The sequence below is a fragment of the Monodon monoceros genome, unplaced genomic scaffold, assembly GCF_005190385.1.
Source record: "Monodon monoceros isolate NGI ecotype Baffin Bay Population unplaced genomic scaffold, NGI_Narwhal_1 Super_Scaffold_1, whole genome shotgun sequence".
NCBI lineage: Eukaryota > Metazoa > Chordata > Mammalia > Artiodactyla > Monodontidae > Monodon > Monodon monoceros.
Window position 1 is genome coordinate 3,810,744 of NW_021703765.1, and position 20,239 is coordinate 3,830,982.

Sequence of the window (20,239 nt, forward strand, 5' to 3'; positions counted from 1 at the left end):
TTTTGTTTTGTTTTTTAGTAGAGTTTTCAGTGCTTGTCATCATTGGTGGATTTGTTTTTTGGTTTGGTTGCTCTCTTCTTTCTTTCTTCCTTTTTTTTTAAATTACTTTAAAAAATTTTTTTAATGATTATTTTTTGTTTTTTATTTTAATAACTATTTTATTTTATTTTATCTTTCTCTTTCTTCCATTCTTCCTTTCTTTCTCCCTTTTATTCTGAGCCGTGTGGACGACAGGCTCTTGTTGCTCCAGCCAGGCATCAGGGCTGTGCCTCTGAGGTGGGAGAGCCCAGTTTAGGAAATTGGTCCACCAGAGACCTCTCAGCTCCACGTACTATCAAATGGCAAAAATCACCCAGAGATCTCCATCTCATCGCCAAGACCCAGCTCCACTCAACAACCACCAAGCTACAGTGCTGGACAACCTATGCCAAAAAATTAGCAAGACAGGAACACACCACCACCCATTAGCAGAGAGGCTGCCTAAAACCATAATAAGGTCACAGACACCCAAAAACACCACCAGACGTGGACCTGCCCACCAGAAAGAAAAGATCCAGCCTCATCCACCAGAACACAGGCACTAGTCCCCTCCACCAGGAAGCTTACACAACCCACTGAACCAACCTAAGCCACTGGGGACAGACACCAAAAACAACAGGAACTACGAACCTGCAGCCTGCTAAAAGGAGACCCCAAACACAGTAAGATAAGCAAAATGAGAAGACAGAGAAACACACAGCAGATGAAGGAGCAAGGTAAAAACCCACCAGACCTAACAAATGAACAGGAAATAGGCAGTCTACCTGAAAAAGAATTCAGAATAATGATAGTAAAGATGATCCAAAATCTTGGAAATAGAATGGAGAAAATACAAGAAATGTTTAACAAGGACCTAGAACTAAAGAGCAAACAAACAATCATGAACAACAAAATAAATGAAATTAAAAATTCTCTAGATGGTATCAATAGCAGAATAACTGAGGCAGAAGAACGGATAAGTGACCTGGAAGATAAAACAGTGGAAATAACTACCGCAGAGCAGAATAAAGAAAAAAGAATGAAAAGAATGGAGAACAGTCTCAGAGACCTCTGAGACAATATTAAACGTACCAACATTTGAATTATAGGGGTCCCAGAAGAAGAAGAGAAAAAGAAAGGGACTGAGAAAATATTTGAAGAGATTATAGTTGAAAACTTCCCTAATATGGGAAAGGAAATAGTTAATCAAGTCCAGGAAGCACAGAGAGTCCCATACAGGGTACATCCAAGGGGAAACATACCAAGACACATATTAATCAAACTATCAAAAATTAAATACAAAGAAAACATATTAAAAGCAGCAAGGAAAAAATAACACACAAGGGAATCCCCATAAGGTTAACAGCTGATCTTTCAGCAGAAACTCTGCAAGCCAGAAGGGACTGGCAGGACATATTTAAAGTGATGAAGGAGAAAAACCTGCAATCAAGATTACTCTACCCAGCAAGGGTCTCATTCAGATTTGATGGAGAAATTAAAACCTTTACAGACAAGCAAAAGCTGAGAGAGTTCAGCACCACCAAACCAGTTTTACAACAAATGCTAAAGGAACTTCTCTAAGCAAGAAACACAAGAGAAGGAAAAGACCTACAATAACGAACCCAAAACAATTAAGAAAATGGGAATAGGAACATACATATTGATAATTACCTTAAATGTAAATGGACTAAATGCTCCCACCAAAAGACACAGACTGGCTGAATGGATACAAAAACAAGACCCATGTATATGCTGTCTACAAGAGACCCACTTCAGACCTAGAGACACATACAGACTGAACGTAAGGGGATAGAAAAAGATATTCCATGCAAATGGAAACCAAAAGAAAGCTGGAGTAGCAATTCTCATATCAGACAAAATAGACTTTAAAATAAAGACTATTGGAAGAGACAAAGAAGGACACTACATAATGATCAAGGGATCTATCCAAGAAGAAGATATAACAATTGTAAATATTTATGCACCCAACATAGGAGCACCTCAATACATAAGGAAAATACTAACAGCCATAAAAGGGGAAATCGACAGTAACACATTCATAGTAGGGGTAATTAACACCCCACTTTCACCAATGGACAGATCATCCAAAATGAAAATAGATAAGGAAACGCAAGCTTTAAATGATACATTAAACAAGATGGACTTAATTGATATTTATAGAACATTCCACCCAAAAACAACAAAATACACTTTCTTTTCAAGTGCTCATGAAACAGTCTCCAGGACAGATCATATCTTGGGTCGCAAATCAAGCCTTGGTAAATTTAAGAAAACTGAAATCATATCAAGCATCCCTTCTGACCACAACGCTATGAGACTAGATATCAATTACAGGAAAAAATCTGTAAAAAATACAAACACATGGAGGCTAAACAATACACTACTTAATAACCAAGAGATCACTGAAGAAATCAAAGAGGAAATGAAAAATACCTAGAAACAAATGACAATGAAAACACGACGACCCAAAACCTATGGGATGCAGCAAGAGCAGTTCTAAGAGGGAAGTTTATAGCAATACAATCCTACCTTAAGAAACAAGAAACATCTCAAATAAACAACCTAACCTTACACCTAAAACAATTAGAGAAAGAAGAACAAGAAATCCCCACAGTTAGCAGAAGGAAAGAAATCATAAACATCAGGTCAGAAATAAATGAAAAAGAAATGAAGGAAATGATAGCAAAGATCAATAAAACTAAAAGCTGGTTCTTTGAGAAGATAAACAAAATTGATAAACCACTAGCCAGACTCATCAAGAAAAAAAGGGACAAGACTCATCTCAATAGAATTAGAAATGAAAAAGGGATAGTAACAACTGGCACTGCAGAAGTACAAAGGCTCATGAGAGATTACTACAAGCAACTCTATGCCAATAAAATGGAAAACCTGGAAGAAATGGACAAATTCTTAGAAATGCACAACCTGTCAAGACTGAATCAGGAAGAAATAGAAAATATGAACAGACCAATCACAAGCACTGAAATTGAAACTGTGATTAAAAATCTTCCAACAAACAAAAGCCCAGGACCAGGTGGATTCAAGGGTGAATTCTATCAAACATTTAGAGAAGAGCCAACACCTATCCTTCTCAAACTCTTCCAAAATATAGCAGAGCGAGGAACACTCCCAAACTCATTCTACGAGGCCACCATCACCCTGATACCAAAACCAGACAAGGATGTCACAAAGAAAGAAAACTAAAGGCCAATATCACTGATGAACATAGATGCAAAAATCCTCAACAAAATACTAGCACAAACAGAATCCAACAGCACGTTAAGAGGATCATACACCATGATCAAGTAGGGTTTTTCCCAGGGATGCAAGGATTCTTCAATATACGCCAATCAATCAATGGGATACACCATATAACAAATTGAAAGAGAAAAACCATATGATCATCTCAATACATGCAGGGAAAGCTGTCGACAAAATTCAACACCCATTTATGATAAAAACCCTCCAGAAAGTAGGCATAGAGGGAACTTACCTCAACATAATAAAGGCCATATATGACAAACTGACATCCAACATCATCCTTGATGGTGAAAAACTGAAAGCATTTCCACTAAGATCAGGAACAAGACAAGGTTGCCCACTCTCACCACTCTTATTCAACATAGTTTTGGAAGTTTTAGCCACAGCAATCAGAGAAGAAAAAGAAATAAAAGGAATCCAAATCAGAAAAGAACAAGTAAAGCTGTCACTGTTTGCAGATGCCATGATACTATACATAGAGAATCCTAAAGATGCTACCAGAAAACTACCAGAGCTAATCAATGAATTTGGTAAAGTAGCACGACACAAAATTAATGTACAGAAATCTCTGGCATTCCTATACACTAATGATGAAAAATCTGAAACTGAAATTAAGAAAACACTCCCATTTACCATTGCAAAAAAAAGAATAAAATATCTAGGAATAAACCTACCTAAGGAGACAAAAGACCTGTATGCAGAAAATTATAAGACACTGATGAAAGAAATTAAAGATGATACAAATAGATGGAGAGATACACCATGTTCTTGGATTGGAAGAATCAACCTTGTAAAAATGACTATACTACCCAAAGCAATCTACAGATTCAATGCAATCCCTATCAAACTACCACTGGCATTCTTCGCAGAACTAGAACAAAAACTTTCACAATTTGTATGGAAACACAAAAGACCCCGAATAGCCAAAGCAACCTTGAGAACGAAAAACGGAGCTGGAGGAATCAGGCTCCCTGACTTCAGACTATACTACAAAGCTACAGTAATCAAGACAGCATGGTACTGGCACAAAAACAGAAATATAGATCAATGGAACAGGATAGAAAGCCCAGAGATAAACCCATGCACATATGGTCACCTTATGTTGAAAGGAGGCAAGAATATACAGTGGAGAAAAGACAGCCTCTTCAATAAGTGGTGCTGGGAAAACTGAACAGGTATATGTAAAAGTATGCGATTAGAACACTCCCTAACACCATACACAAAAATAAGCTCAAAGACTTAAAGACCGAAATGTCAGGAACTATCAAACTCTTAGAGGAAAACAAAGGCAGAACACTCTATGACATAAATCACAGCAAGATCCTTTTTGACCCACCTCCTAGAGAAATGCAAATAAAAACAAAAATAAAGAAACGGGACCTCATGAAGCTTAAAAGCTTTTGCACAGCAAAGGAAACCATAAACAAGAGAAAAAGACAACCCTCAGAATGGAAGAAAATATTTGCAAGTGCAGCAACAGACAAAGGAGTAATCTCCAAAATTTACAAGCAGCTCATGCAGCTCAATATCAAAAAAACAAACAACCCAATCCAAAAATGGGCAGAAGGCCTAAACAGACATTTCTCCAAAGAAGATATATGGATTCCCAACAAACACATGAAAGAATGCTCAATATTATTAATCATTAGGGAAATCAAAACTACAATGTGATATCATCTCACACCGGTCAGAATGGCCATAATCAAAAAATCTACAAACAATAAATGCTGGAGAGGGTGTGGAGAAAAGGGAATCCTCATACACTGTTGGTGGGAATGTAAGTTGATACAGCCACTATGGAGAACAGTATGGAGGTTCTTTGAAAAACTAAAAATAGAATTACCATACGACCCAGCAATCCCACTACTGGGCATTTACCCTGAGAAGACCATAATTCAGAAAGAGTCATGTACCACAGTGTCCACTGCAGCTCTATTTACAATAGCCAGGACACGGAAGCAACCTAAGTGTCCATCAACAGATGAATGGATAAAGAAGATGTGGTACATATATACAATGGAATATTACTCAGCCATAAAAAGAAATGAAATTGAGTTATCTGTAGTGAGGTGGATGGACCTAGAGTCTGTCATACAGAGTGAAGTCAGAAAGAGAAGAACAAATACCATATGCTAACACACATATATGGAATCTAAAAAGGAAAAAAAAAAAAAGATCATGAAGAACCTAGGGGCAAGACAGGAATAAAGACGCAGACCTCCTAGAGAATGGACTTGAGGACACGGGGAGGGGGCAGGGTAAGCTGCGACAAAGTGAGAGAGTGGTAGTGTATATATGGACATATATACACTACCAAATGTAAAATAGATAGCTAGTGGGAAGCAGCTGTATAGCACAGGGAGATCAGCTCGGTGCTTTGTGACCAGCTAGAAGGGTGGGATAGGGAGGATGGGAGGGAGGGAGACGCAAGAGGGAAGAGATATGCGGATATATGTATATATATAACTGATTCACTTTGTTATAAATCAGAAACTAACACACCATTGTAAAGCAATTATACTCCAATAAAAATGTTTAAAAAAAAAAGCACATATACTATGCAATTACATTTATGTGAATAAAGGATAGTCAAAATTAATCTATAGTGACAGAATTCAGAATAATGGTTACCTCTGGGGAAATGGGGCGCTGGTATTAGGAATAAGGAATTTCTAGGGTGATGGACGTGTTTTATACCTTAATCTACATATATACATATATGTATAACAATTTATTGAAAAATTAATAAAAAGGAGAGAAACATAAAAAAAAATTCTTAAAACAATAATCCAAGGGAAAAAGGGGCAAATATTTCAAAAGATACTTCATCAAAGAAAATATAAAGAAGGCAAATAAGCACTGATAATCAACATCATTAGGAATCAAATGCAAACTGAAACCATGAAATCCCACTGAACTCCTATTAGAATGACGTAAGCAAAACTGACAATAACAAGTGCTCACAAAGACGTGGGGCAAGGGTAACTCTCAAACAGCGTGGTGGGAATATAAAATGTGTAGACACTTTGGAAAACAGTTCAACGGTTTTCTTTAGAAGTTGAATATATATGTACCATATCATCCAGGTATCTCATTTCCAGGTGTTTATTTACTCAAGAGAAATGAAACCTTACATTCGCACAGAAATCTACACGTGAATGTTCGTAGCCCCTCTATTCATAACTGCCAAGAAGAGTAAATGTGGTATTCATTTAAGGCCCATCACTGTGGTTTTGATTTGCATTTCCCCAACAAGTAATGATGTTGAGTATCTTTTCATGCGTTTACTGGCCATTTATATATATATATTGTTTGGAGGAACAGCTATTCAGATTCTTTGCCCATTTTTTAATCAGGTTATTTGCCTTGATATTGTTGAATTATAACCGTTCTTTATGTATTCTGAATACAAGTCCGTTATCAGATAGATTTGCAATTTTCCCCCCATTTTATAGGTTTTCCTTTCGACTTCTTGATGGTGTACTTTGAGGCACAAAATTTTTTTAATTTGGTAAAGTCCAACTCATCTATTTTTTTCTTTTATTTCCCATGCTTTTGGTGTCATTATCAAGAAAGCATTGCTTAACGAAAGGTCACAAAGATTTGTTCATATGTTTTCTTTTAAGGATTTTATAGCTCAGATAATTTATGTTTTGGACAAATAAAACAAGGTATATTTATGGGAATGCAGGGGTTAGTGTGCACACAGCCGTTTCCTAGTTCTGTCTGTTGAGAAGGCCAAAAAGCAAAGGGTGCACACAAGCAATGAATACATACAGTATACATATCATGATTTCTAAATACCAATAAAAGGAACTAAGGCTCCTGAAAGAGAGGCTGATTTTACCACCAGGGGAGGGAAAACCACCAGATGGACGTGGATCACATTTTGGTGCCAGAAAGTAAACAGATGCTCATAAAAGCATGAGGGCACATCAAAGGGCACAGGAGTCCCCCTGAAAGAGCTTGCAATGGCCAAAGCTGAAGAATTGTGAGCAAGAAAATAAATAACAATGATATAATAGAATTATAAGCCACAGAGTAAAATAAGTTCATGCTGGTAAAAATTAATAGAATAAAAATAATTGGAAGAGAAGGGACAGGTATTCCTTAAAGAAAAATTCCAATTAAATGTAGAAGGAACGGGGAAGAGAGAAAATGACCATTAGAACTCCACAGATCTTGTTGCAGTCAAGATCCACTAATGAATGTCAAAATTAGTGGTTAAACGCTTAAGGAGAAACAGGCTATTGGCATAATCTGAATGTATCTCCCCTGAGATATGTATTAATTAAAAAGGGGAAATAGTAAGCTTGTAGTGGAGACATACAGAGACACCATCTTACGCAAGTGGTCCAGGTTACCTCATCTGCCCTACCGTACCCCTGATACACTCCGCATCTATTCTGAGAAATTCTTTAAAAATCCTCCACTGAGTCATGAGTAAACATCAGACTAATGCAAAATAAAGAACATTCTACAAAATAACTAATCCATATTCTTTACAAATGTCAAGGTCACATAAGACAATGAAAGACGGAAAAACTGCCACGGACTGGAGAAGATCAAGGAGACACAACAACAGAAGGGCATGTTGGTTTCTGAGCTGAATTCTGGAAAAGAAAAACAGCAGAATGGAAAACCTGGTGAAATCTGAATAAAGAATATAATTTAGAAAACAGTACTGTGCTAATGCTAAAGTCTGGTTTTGGTAATTGCACTGTGGTTACATATAATGCTAACGTTTGGGGGAGCTGGGTAAAGGATATATGGGAACTCTCTGTACTATTTTTCCAACTTTTCTGCAAGTGTTTTCAAAATAAAAACTTAAAACAAGGAAAATTTGCTAAATGGTAATTTTGCTCGCTAAAAATAGAAATAAGTGAAATTGCAAATGAATAATAATATGCATTTTTACATCTTCAGAACTAAACTTCAAAGCTAATTAAACAAGATACCTCAACTTTCCTCATAACTTGAACAACTTGTGATGCTGTTCTTCACTAAATGCCTTTGCTGGAGACAGCCACCTGTGCTGCAGCATCGGCAGTAGGACCTGTCACCACCTACCTTGTTTCCTCACATAAAACTGCACTTTAGTTGGGGTCATGATACGTCTGGGAAAGTGTGTAAATTTTTAAAATATATACATTATATTCAATTAATCACATGATAAAAGGTCTATATAAAAATAAAAGCCACATCAATTACCTGATAAAATTATACTGCCCTTACTATAACTTTCCACAATGTTTTTTCCCTTAAAATTCTGATAAATGAAGGTGTCAGGGGGGATAAGATCACAACTTTGCCTGCTGATGAGGTAACCATACTGTATGTGCCTGTATAACCTGTGGCAGCGAGGAAAGCAGCCTAAAAGACAGTTTCAACGAGGCTCTGAATTACACAGGCTAATTACACTTAGCGAGGCCACCCAAGAAAGAAAAGGATAGAGTTTTTTTTTTCTGGAAAAAAAATTTAAACATCACTTTAAAACTTCTCTTTAAGATTATGTAGTTAGGGGATGAGACTGAGAGCTCTTAAGGCTTGAGATCCATCAAAAATGATTAACTAAATGGATTTACATGAATTTGAGATATTTTCAGTGAATTCTATTAGGTATTACTAACAAAAGCCGTATTTTACTTGTGTACACTGACTTTATTTTAAATGTTGTGAATGCCATTAAGGACTTCACAGAACATTAAAGTATACACTAGAAAGGACATTATTTCAAGATCATATTCGTTTTAAAAATATAGTACGCAACATACAAAGAATAAAAATAATTCAAATAATAAGTTTCTACTCTGAAAAAAAAGTTTTATATAGACCTTTTCTAGCCCTAACTTTGGATATATGCTCCGACTGACATGCTAATATATGTATTACACACATAAAACATATACACACATATATAGTTATGAGACTCATTACTCTCAATAACAACTTCAAATAAATGCAAAATACATTCCTGTCCTCTCCTACTACTTTCTTAGTATTAAAACAGCAATAAAAAAAGCCCAATACCTTTATTTCTACAGAAAATCTCAATATCAATGATAACTTTCCAAGCTCGTTCATATGTATTAGTTAATTTGAACCTCATATTCAAAGGAAAGGCTAAACGTTGTTAGCCATTTTGCAGCTGAGAATACAGATGTAGAAGGTTGAGAGACTTGCTTAAAGTCACACATCTCAATGGCAATAAAGTCAGGACACTAAAACCTAGTTCATTTGACTCCACCCGTCCACCCATCCATCCATCCTCCAAATTCTGTACCAGGCAGTAGAAGTACAACTGGGAAAACATTTACCCTAGTGGGTTTTTTTTTTTTTTAAACTATATTATACCATGCTACTTCCTAGTACACGTTTTCAGATTATCTGATGTCTTAAAACTCAATATGAAGGCTTCCGTGATAAGAATTTCATTAACCCATAGATGCTGATTTTTTTTGGGGGGGGGTATACTATTTTATTAACATTTAAATTTCACCAAGAGTTCAAGTATATGCTAGCCATTTGTTCAGATTTTTGAAATAAAGACAAAATGGGCAAACAGCTTTAAGGGTGCAATGTATTTAACACTGCACAATATATTCACCAACTAGACAATCTAAGGAGTGGTATAACTATACACTTAGGAGGACCAAGTATAGGAACAAACCCTGGAACTGGAGGAAAAACCCGCCATTCAGGACTGAACAGAGGTCCTTGGTTGCTGACAGAATCTCCCCTTGACTTCAGACTTGAGACAAACCGAGGGAGTCTGTCAGTATACAGAGACCACTGCCTTCAGGACAAACAAACAGTAACAGGATGGACTGGCCAGAGCCAATTCAGGTTGTGGGGACCGGTCTGAAGCGAGCAGGGTCGGCTGGAGGCTGGAAATGCTGCAGCTGAAGGCCAGCATCGGCCGATGACAGCAGCCACCTTCTACAAGTCGCTGATTTCTCCACAAGTTCCTAATGCTTTTCCCAAACAGGGAGTTTTTTTCTTTTTCTTTTTTTTTTTTAAAGCTCCTGGATATGTAGGGTTATATAATTGGAAAACTCTTGAAGACAAACAGACATGGATTTCAATCAGCAAGTTAACCTCTTGAAGGTTCTTTTTTTAAATCATTAAATTGGGAATAACACCTACCAAAGAATTTTGCTTTGAAGATTTAATGGCCTAATGAAAAGTTCAGCACAGACACTATTACTACCCTTCCTCTTTCTTTCTTTGTAATTAAAAAGACAAAACGTGCAAAATAATAGAGTTCTTTAGTTCCCCATACTAACCATCTAAAATAGGAAGCCATACATATTACAGTTTGGAGGACTGTGGGAAGGAAATGGCAGAAAGTGGACCAGAGAGACACACGGGGCAAATATTTCCTTAAGCCTACTCCATAATGTTAAGTAGATAGAGGAAGTTTTTAGACATATACTGAAGACATGTTAGAGAGAACATATTTATTCTTCAGGAGATTAAATTTTAAAATATTTAAGAATGTTAATTAGAAAGTTTTGAAAAAACCTATATCAGTATATTACTCAATAAAAGAGAAATGGCGATGAGTTCAGAGTCAGCTTAACTCACCAGTCAACAGCACACTTGCTGACACACAAACACAAATGAGACCATCCTGGAGAGCGATTATATTACTGAAAAAAAGGAGACTGATGGAAAAATAGTGCTTTGACATTATTCACCCACTGGCTACAAAGAATGTAAGATAGTCCTAAACTTAGGAATTCCAACAGGAGTGAGAGTGAGAGAGAGCGGAGAGAGAGGCCAATGAGCAAAGTACCTAGTCTGCTGCGCCATGATGGACAGAAGGCACCAGACTATGTAGATAGGGCTTTGAAAGAAACAAAGACATTTAGCAGCAGTTAAGAAAAATAGTAAATTAACCCATGGATGATGTCTGAGGTTAAAGAATCCAATTGTTGAGCTATTAATTATTTTAGGAAGTCTTTTGTTAAGTGGTGAAGTATCAGGAGACTGGAAAACAAGGACTCTAGTCTGAAGGTTAGAAAGAAAGAGGGGAGAGGCTGAAAATTATAGAGCTGTAAGTCTAACATCTATATTAGGAAATAAATTTGAGATGATACTTATGGATGAGCTTAATAATACATTTGGAGAAGTACAATTTAATAGGAGTGAGTCAGCATGGATTTACCAAAGGCAATCATGTCAGAAAAAATTTCGTTCCTTTTTAAGTTGAAGTAATAATTGGTTTATGTAAGGGAGAACCAATGAGAAACTGTCAGGATTTTCTGAGATTTTTGGACCTTTTCATAAAATGAATTATTGTACAAAATGTCATGACATGTGTCAGGGCACCCAACTAACAAAAGGGGATGAAAGTAATGGGGTTAAAAATAGAGGGCCAAAGAATTTGGGAAAAGACTGTGTTCTACAAGGCTCTCTATATATCAGAACACTAATGTTTTTAATTAATGATGAAGAAAACCTTTTATGTTACAAAATTTGAATATATCACTAAATGAGAGGGAATGGTTAAGATACAAAAGGCTATATAGCTGTTTTATCTTAACCGTGATAGATTAAGCAAATGGGCTCAGAGGTGGAATATGAAACTTAATCTGCCTAAGTATAAAGTGATGCACTTGGACAGAATTAAGGAATCAGTTAAATATAGTTTAAATGGTACTGAACTGGTAACCATTAGAAAGAAAAAGGATTTGGAATTTGGATAAGAGTCAAACTTTCACATTCTTATTCTTATAACTGGGTAAGAGAAATGCTATGGAATGAAGTTAAATAATACATGTCATAAAGAATTTAAAAAATGACTATCTTATAGGAGAATAAAAAATTCTAATCTGTGAAGAGGGTTTGATAGATTCATGTGCTATCATCCTGCACAGGCAATAATCTAATGTATATTGTAAATGATTAAGTACTGATATATATAAGAACTAATGAAAATCATATCAATACAAATATGATAAAAAATATGACAGTAGAAAAATTAAGGAAATTAGGAAAAATACCGTCCCATCACTTAATGCTTAATTTCCCCTAATAAGAGAACACTATTTGATTATTACCTTTGGAAAAGGCAGAAACATTTACTACATTTAAAGTCCCAGCTTCTCAGATGAGAATACGGAAAAACTAAGCCAACCTCCTAGTCTCCACGCAGCGCTCATCCTGCGGGAAAGTGGCCACTCCATGCCTGGGCCCTCCGGGCGCATCTGTGCAGGTGCAGGGAGCATAGCTTCAATTTGAGCCGTGGAGGCACAACGTGGAGTCTGTCTCTTGGAGTTCGTGAGAAAAAACATCTTCTCCGTAGTCACAAGCAGCAGAGCCCTGGCACACCCCCTCCACTCTCTCCTTGGCCCTCTCCACCTCAATCTTCAGGTTATTTTTAAAGTATTCTGAGATAGTACCACCCAAGTCCAATTGAAGGTCACCTGTATTGCAAACATAAAGTGTGTGTAATTCTTTCTCAAGGTGTAGTGAATGAACACCAAGCTTATTCATGGATAAGAGAGATGGGAGAAATACAACTGCTAAAACTATGAAGCTCAAATAAAGATCACTTTTGAGATGAAACGGATTTCACGTAATAGAGAACAAGTGTAATGTACAATGACAGAAAAGATTCTGGCCACTTGCAATCTGACAGCAGTTCTGCGGGACTAATGTGATTGCATAATCCCATCATATTAGATCTAGAGTGGACCTAAATGAACCTCTTTGGAAGTTTAGGGGTCAAGGGAATCCTGTTCTTTTAAAAAGAGAAGTACTGGGCTTCCCTGGTGGCGCAGTGGTTGAGAGTCCGCCTGCCGATGCAGGGGATACGGGTTTGTGCCCCGGTCCGGGAAGATCCCACATGCCACGGAGCGGCTGGGCCCGTGAGCCATGGCCGCTGAGCCTGCGCATCCGGAGCCTGTGCTCTGCAACGGGAGAGGCCACAGCAGTGAGAGGCCCGCGTACCGCAAAAAAAAAAAAAAAGAGAAGTACATACAGAAAAGGGTACAACTCAGAGAAGAGCTTGAGGAATTTTCCCCAACTGAACACAACCACGTCCCAACATCAGGGATAAGAAGGAGAACCAGCACCGCCTCTCCTCATCCCAGGAACTGGTCTCTACACCACAGATTAGTCTTGGCTGCTTTTATATTTAATAAAGAATGAAATAATACAGAATATACTCCTTCTTGTTTGGCTTCACTTCATCCAATGATATGATCGTGAGACTTATTCATACTGTCGCTTCCGCTGTAGTTCAATCATTCTCATTGCTGTAGAGTATTCCATTAGGTAAATATGCAACCTTTCTACTTGATGGACATTCGAGTAGTTTGGGGTTTTGACTACGATGAGTACATCAATTATCAAGTATAAATAAAGTAAGGGACTATTTCAGGTAAAAGATTAAAGTTGTCACTGCAGACAAAAGAAACAAAATGCAGCTATATGCTGTTTATAAGGCAGCTGGTATAGCTATACAATATAAAACACAGAATGATGGCAAGAAGTATTACTACAGATAAAAAGGAACATTTCATAATTATAAGAGAATTAACTATTTTTTATCTTAGGTGTGCATATGTATAAAACAAACCTAAAGTTCCAAGTATCCAGTGATTTATCTTTAAAACATGTAAAGCCAAAGTTAACAGAAAAACAGACAAATCCATAATCATAGTGGGCAACTTTGCTATACCTCTCTTACCATAGTGATAGAGTTAGCATAAAAAAAATCAGTAAGAGTACAGACAATCTGAGCAATACAGTAAATAAATGAGGTAAGTGACATATAGGAAACACAGAATACAGCACCAAACAACACCGATATTTCTAGTACGTCTCAAACATTTACCAAAACTCACCATATGCTGGGCATAAAGAAAGTATAAACAGATTCTGAAGGATTAAAATAATTCAGACTATGTTCTGTAAGCACAGTAGATGTAAGCTAGAAATCAATTTACATTACTATTTCAGTAGTTAACAAAAAGATAATTAGAAAATCCCCAAATGCCTGGAAATCAAATACTGCATTTCTAAATAATCCACTTTTATTAAAAAAAAATAAATGACCACTTGTATCTTGTTTTCCAACAAAAGCTACAACCAAAATTAAAGCTCACATATAGCCTTTAATTCTCAGGAGTATGAAACGGAAAATGGTATCAAAGTCATTCTTCTAGTTCCCAACAACAATTGAGAAAGAAGACAATGGATCATCAACGGAAGCCAACAGAGAAGAACACTGGGCAACGATGGGTGCTAAGTATTATCACGTCAAACAGTTTACATATTGTACCATCTTGGTTAGATCATATGAAAACTGTGCTGTAGGCATCACTATCCCCAGCTTACAGAGGGGAAGACTGAGACCCACAGAGTTAAAACAGGGTTTCCAAAGTCATTCAACAGGGAAATGAGAGCTGAAGTTAAAACCCAGCCTGCCCTGAAGGCCATGCACACAGAAACACGGGATGCTACAGTGAGGAGGGACCTCAGAGATGGCACGGACCTCACTGCAGGGCCCCCAGGGGAAGCACAACTGCAGGAAAACCACTTTCTCAGAACTGTTTTCCAACAACAAAAAAAATTAAATACCTTATTTTAACATAGACATTTCCAAATATCATCTTAACTAAAATTTAAAATACCCCAAATGACATTATTTACAATCTTTTCTGTTGCTGCTGTTTAACATTTTCCTTCTCGTGAGACCATTAGATGTTTGATCTACATGGGAGAGCCAAGTCAGATTCAGAGTGAATGTGTTTATTTGTCCTGGGGTAGTTTAAAAGGACTGCTTCATATGCGTCACTGAATTTTTGATTACAGATTTCTCAACACATGCATAGTGTTGACAGCAGAGAAGGCTGCTGGTAAGTCACCGTCAGGTCTGGGCCATAAACCACTCTGAAGATTTCAGTCCACCTCCTGACCCTGCACAGTACCGTGCATCAGGGATTCATCCACTGTGCTGCCTAATTCCTCTACCGGAGAGCGTGGAAGGAAGAGCGGCAAGCGCCCGCGTCAACATCTCACTTCACATGGAGGAAGGCGCGTTCCACACATCCATGAAGGTATTACAGTTGACTCAGAATTACAAGGTCAAAGAGTCAATCTAAGAACTTCGCCGTTTTAAAGTTTTCTCTTAACGGAGCTAAGTTTATCAAAGCAAATATATTACTGAGGAGCAATCTTGCCTTGCACGGGGGGAATAAACAAGTGACACCCCACATGCACCACATGGATTTCGTTTGTCAAAATACTGAGGAATGCTGCTGTGATTTATATAGAAAAAGGTTCCAAAAGAATCATAAAAATACAAACAGAAAACTAGGATCCTATGCACAAGAGCATCACACACATACACAAGGAAACGAGGATAATTTTTCTAAAAAAGATTTTATACAAATGATATCTCAAAACAGAACTCTCAGCATCACTCGAGCAGCAGTGGCAAAGCGAAGAGCCTGTCCTTTCTGTGCAGGACAACAAAAGGAATGTGTTTCTTTGGTCTGCAATTAGCTTCCTCTCCCTTTCTTTGCTGTTTACTTCATTTAAGAGCTAGAGACACCTTATTTTAGGAAAATAACCTACTTTTAATGTCTGATTGGTGCAATGGAAGAGAGAGACAGAATGCGTCAATATTACATCTTGAGAAGCTGAAATAGTGAAACTACCTTGAAAATGGCACTTTGCTGACAACCTACCATCAGTTTAGATCATTTTGCTTGGCCATTTCTTGAAGCACCAGCTTTTAGGCAATATTTCTGACATCTGCATTGTCATGCACTCATATTAATAAAGAATCCGTAGGTACTCATGGCCAGAAGATACTTCAATTTGACTTTATCTGTTTTTGTGAACTAAAGCTGATAAACTGTCTAGTTCAAAACCTTTTCAGTAACAACCTCACCAAAATACAAAGAATATTGACCCCCGTTTTTCTTTTTCAAAAACAGACGTGGGTACAACAGAGATTACTAAGTCAGATGTTTTACCATGACTTTAAAGAGTCAATCTGATGAGTATAAACAGAGAAAGTTGAGAACACAACAGCAGAAAACAAATAATAACCTTACATTCAGTGTCAAATGGATTAGGACTATTATTCTACCTCAAGTTACTCAACAAGTCCTGTTTCTTTCACTGTAGACATTACACTACCAATGTCATTTACATATTTTGCAAAGGCGGCCTTGCATCTGGGGTGGGATTTCACACAACTTCCAAACACTAGTGTCACTTCGCCAGCATCAGCACCAACACCCACAGTCCTTTGCACTGATCATTCTCGGCACGAGAGTACTGTGCTAAGAGCTTCATAGACAAGATCTTTTTAAATTCTCACAATAACCCTTTAAATAGATCCCACCACATCGATTTATGTACGAGAAATCTAAGGTGATGAGATGAGCCTGCCTGTAACCCACACAGCCAGGATGGGGAGGACAGTTTAAATACAGCTCCAATTGCTCCCAAAGCACCTGCTTTAAACATCCCCTGGATCCCCTGGCATTATTTAAATAAAGTCCTGTTTGGGCTACAGTTGGAACTTCCGGCAAATGTCCTCCAGGGGACTACCTCTTCCGACAGGTCCCACACTCACCATCCATCACCTGGCTACTCTGCATGGAAGAACTCTGCGCTCAAGGCCCCCTTGTTCACTAAACAAAAGGCTGGGCTCCAGGGGTCAGTGTGCTTAACCCTGCAGTTGGTGCTGCGTATCTGATCCTCCCACAGCACCTGACGGCCAGTCCAACAAGGCCAGAGTGATCTCAGCAGCCTCTGCCATCACCAACGTTCCCTGAAACCCGTAGCACGGTCCCTCCTAGTTTTGGGGACACGTGTGGCACTCTGTTACCCCATCCAGGTTCTCCTGCTCTCCTCAGTCACATTCTTCCCCTCTCCAGGTATCTACTGGAAAACCGTGGTACAAGGGATAGGGCAGGCATAACATTTTAAATCACAAACATTTTTTGAAAAAAAATTAAAAACCTTATCAATTAGCCAAAATACGAAGCTCAAACAACTACTACTGTCTCAGCTCAACCGCGTTTTGAGTATTTGCCATTAATAACTCTGCTGTCCTGCGATGATTATTTCGTCATATTTGCTCTTGATGAAATATAATTGAAAAGACCTGTTTTTATAGTTGAGGGGGATAAGACCAAGTGTTCTTTTTTATGAGTCTTGAAGCAGATACTATCACACATGCTACCACATTTAAATAAAGGCTGGTAATACACAAACAGCCTAGTAACTATTGCGATGAGTGAGCATTTTACGTAATAGTTTTCGTTTCTTACCTGCGTGCAAGTAGGCCAGGTCAGGGTTTTCGATGTCAGGGTGCTGCTCTTTCAAGTGGTTTCGAAACTCCACAGGGACGTTGGTTCCATAGTCACACTTGGGGCAGTTGTACATCTTGACCCCTTCATGTTTGCCCGTGTGTAGAATGTGTTTGCGGATATTTTCAGCACAGTTTGACCTACCAAGGAAGAAAGAAAAGTAAACGGAATTAAGGTCAAATCAGTAACATGACACCACAGATCATGATGGCAGTGACCACTCATGCAGGCCTCACAGGTGTCAGGTGCTATGTATGCTATAAGTGTTGTGCTCTGTAAGAGTTAACATGAATCATATGAGGCTGGGAGCTTTTATAACCTTGGTGCTAATTTCTAGGTTGGCTTTTACCTGAGCAATTCATTTCTATGCAGAACTGGAAACACAAAGTCCCAAGTTCTATCATTTTAATATCAAATTATCCTGGTACCACTTGAGGGCAGTGAAGGAGTTTCCTTAATCCCGAGAACACACCTTGCACCACGGAGTACTGATACAAAGGCAAGCCCTGTCACCTCCACTGAAATTGGAGCATTAAGGAAAAAAAGATGCCTTGACTTTTAGACCTGTCAAGTGAGCTGCTTCTAAGTAAGGCTCTAAGATAGTCTGACGATAAAAAAGTAGCTGGAAACAGCCCCTCAGCCCACAGTTGGGCAATGTGCGAAGTTCCAGTGAGGCTCCTGTACCGGTGTAGGTTTTGAAGAGGGATGGACTGAATAAATACAATTGAGGGTCTGTATATTTCCCACTAAATTGTCCCTGAAAATAGGCTCCTCTCCCACTGCTTTCCTGCAGATGCAGAAATGCAAGGCCTGAAATGACCAGAACCCTGGGCACAGGGAACTGCTCATGAGGCAAACTGTTCACCGCCTGCTCCCAGCCCTCTCAGCACAGGCACTGCAACTGTGCCCCCAGACCGCGCCCAATTAACAGCAGTTAAACCGAGCGGGCATACAACCATTAAGAGTGGGTGACTGAATATGTCTTCAGTTGGACATTGATTTCTAAAGAGAGTCCCATGTTCATAGATTGGAAGACTTAATATTATTAAGATGGCAATACTCCCCAAATTGATGTACAGATTCAGTGCAACCCTATCAAAATCTCAGCTGGCTTTCTTATAGAAATTGAAATGCTGATTCTAAAATTCACAAGGAAACGCATGGAACCTAGAAGACTCAATACAGTCTCACAAAGAACTAAGTTGAGGACTCACACTTTCTGATTTCAAAACTTACGAAGCAACAGTAATCAAGACAGTTCCATGGGAAGTTAGATGCCTCAGTGCAAGGCTGCAGGCTCCTTGTGGGGAGCAGGGATTCATGCCGGACTTGCTGGGCCCATGAGTGCAAGCATTGGGTTTATGAAGAAGGCATTCTGAATTATGAGGACATTTCAAATGAAATTTTGAAATATGACACACTGAAAAATTTGAGGCAGCTTTACATATATGTACATATATACGTGTATAAGTATATAAAGCGTGGGCTGGGCAATTAGCAAAAGGACCAGAGATGCGACCTAATTTTACGGCTTCTTAAAAAATATGTAATAAAGGAAATATTTTATTCAGTTCAAAAGCAATGCATTTTAAAATAATAAATTAATAAAATAAACCACAAGTGCTTCTAGAACGCCACAAGACTATGTCAGTACTACACACTCACTGCCTATTAACACAAAATCATGTTAAATTTATGTTATTTAACCTAATAAGAAGGAAGCTTAAAAGGAATCCTAATGAATATTTTTTCCTCTTTTGATGCATATTATTTCAGTTATTAAAAAATAATGCACCGCTGAAGTTGAAGAAACATACTTTCACATATTTCAAACATCAAACAGTCTAGTGATAGACAGATATAGTAAAGCCTCCTCCAGCACGGGCCGGATCACCCCCACCTCCACCAGGGACCCGGGATCCCTAACTTCTTATCAATCTTTTGGGAGAATTAAGAATGATTTTTCCAATCCACAAACACACTGTATCTTCTTTTCTCCCCTCTTCTTGTATGTAAATCTGTTGGCATAACACGTTGTCAGCAGCACCTTCTTCCACCTAACAACAAGGCGTGGGGATGTTGTTTCCACGTGACTATGTTAGAGCAGAGTGTCCTTCCTGATGCCTCCCTCTACCCTCCCCTACTCCCTCCCTCTGCTCCGCCTCCTTTCCTTCCTTTGTTAATAGCCAGGCAGTATTTCATGGTAAGGACAGAGAGTATTATATTTAACTGACCCTCTACTCATGAGCATTCAGGTTGTTTCCAATCATTTCCTAGTATAAACAAGGTTGCAATGAATCCTCTTGTGAAACACTTTCCATTTCTCAGGATGCCAAGAAAATCTCAGGATGCCAAGTGGAATTGCTTCCAATGGCAATGGGCATATGCTTTTGTAATTTTGATAAATGCTGCCCAACTGCCATCCAGAGGAGTTGTAGCAATTTACACGCCCACCAACAACGTTTGAGAGAGTCTGTTTCTGCACATTCGTGCCACTGTAGTGTGTTGTGTTACCAAACTTTCACATTTTTGCCAACTTGGTGGGTGAAAAATGGTAGCTCACTGGGGTTTCAATTTTTAAACTTTAAAAGTTTTAA

At 38.2% G+C, this 20,239-nt stretch overlaps 1 protein-coding gene across 4 annotated transcripts in view; it reads right to left on the bottom strand.

Moving 5' to 3' along the window:
- The window catches only part of ZNF407 (zinc finger protein 407), a 418,202-nt gene that overhangs the window by 123,549 nt on the left and 274,414 nt on the right, over nucleotides 1–20,239 (bottom strand). For all 4 annotated transcript variants that reach the window (XM_029229939.1, XM_029229948.1, XM_029229956.1 and 1 more), the window contains exon 8: nucleotides 17,604–17,782. In XM_029229939.1, coding sequence (XP_029085772.1) covers nucleotides 17,604–17,782 — 179 coding nt within the window. The remainder of the gene's footprint in view (nucleotides 1–17,603; nucleotides 17,783–20,239) is intronic.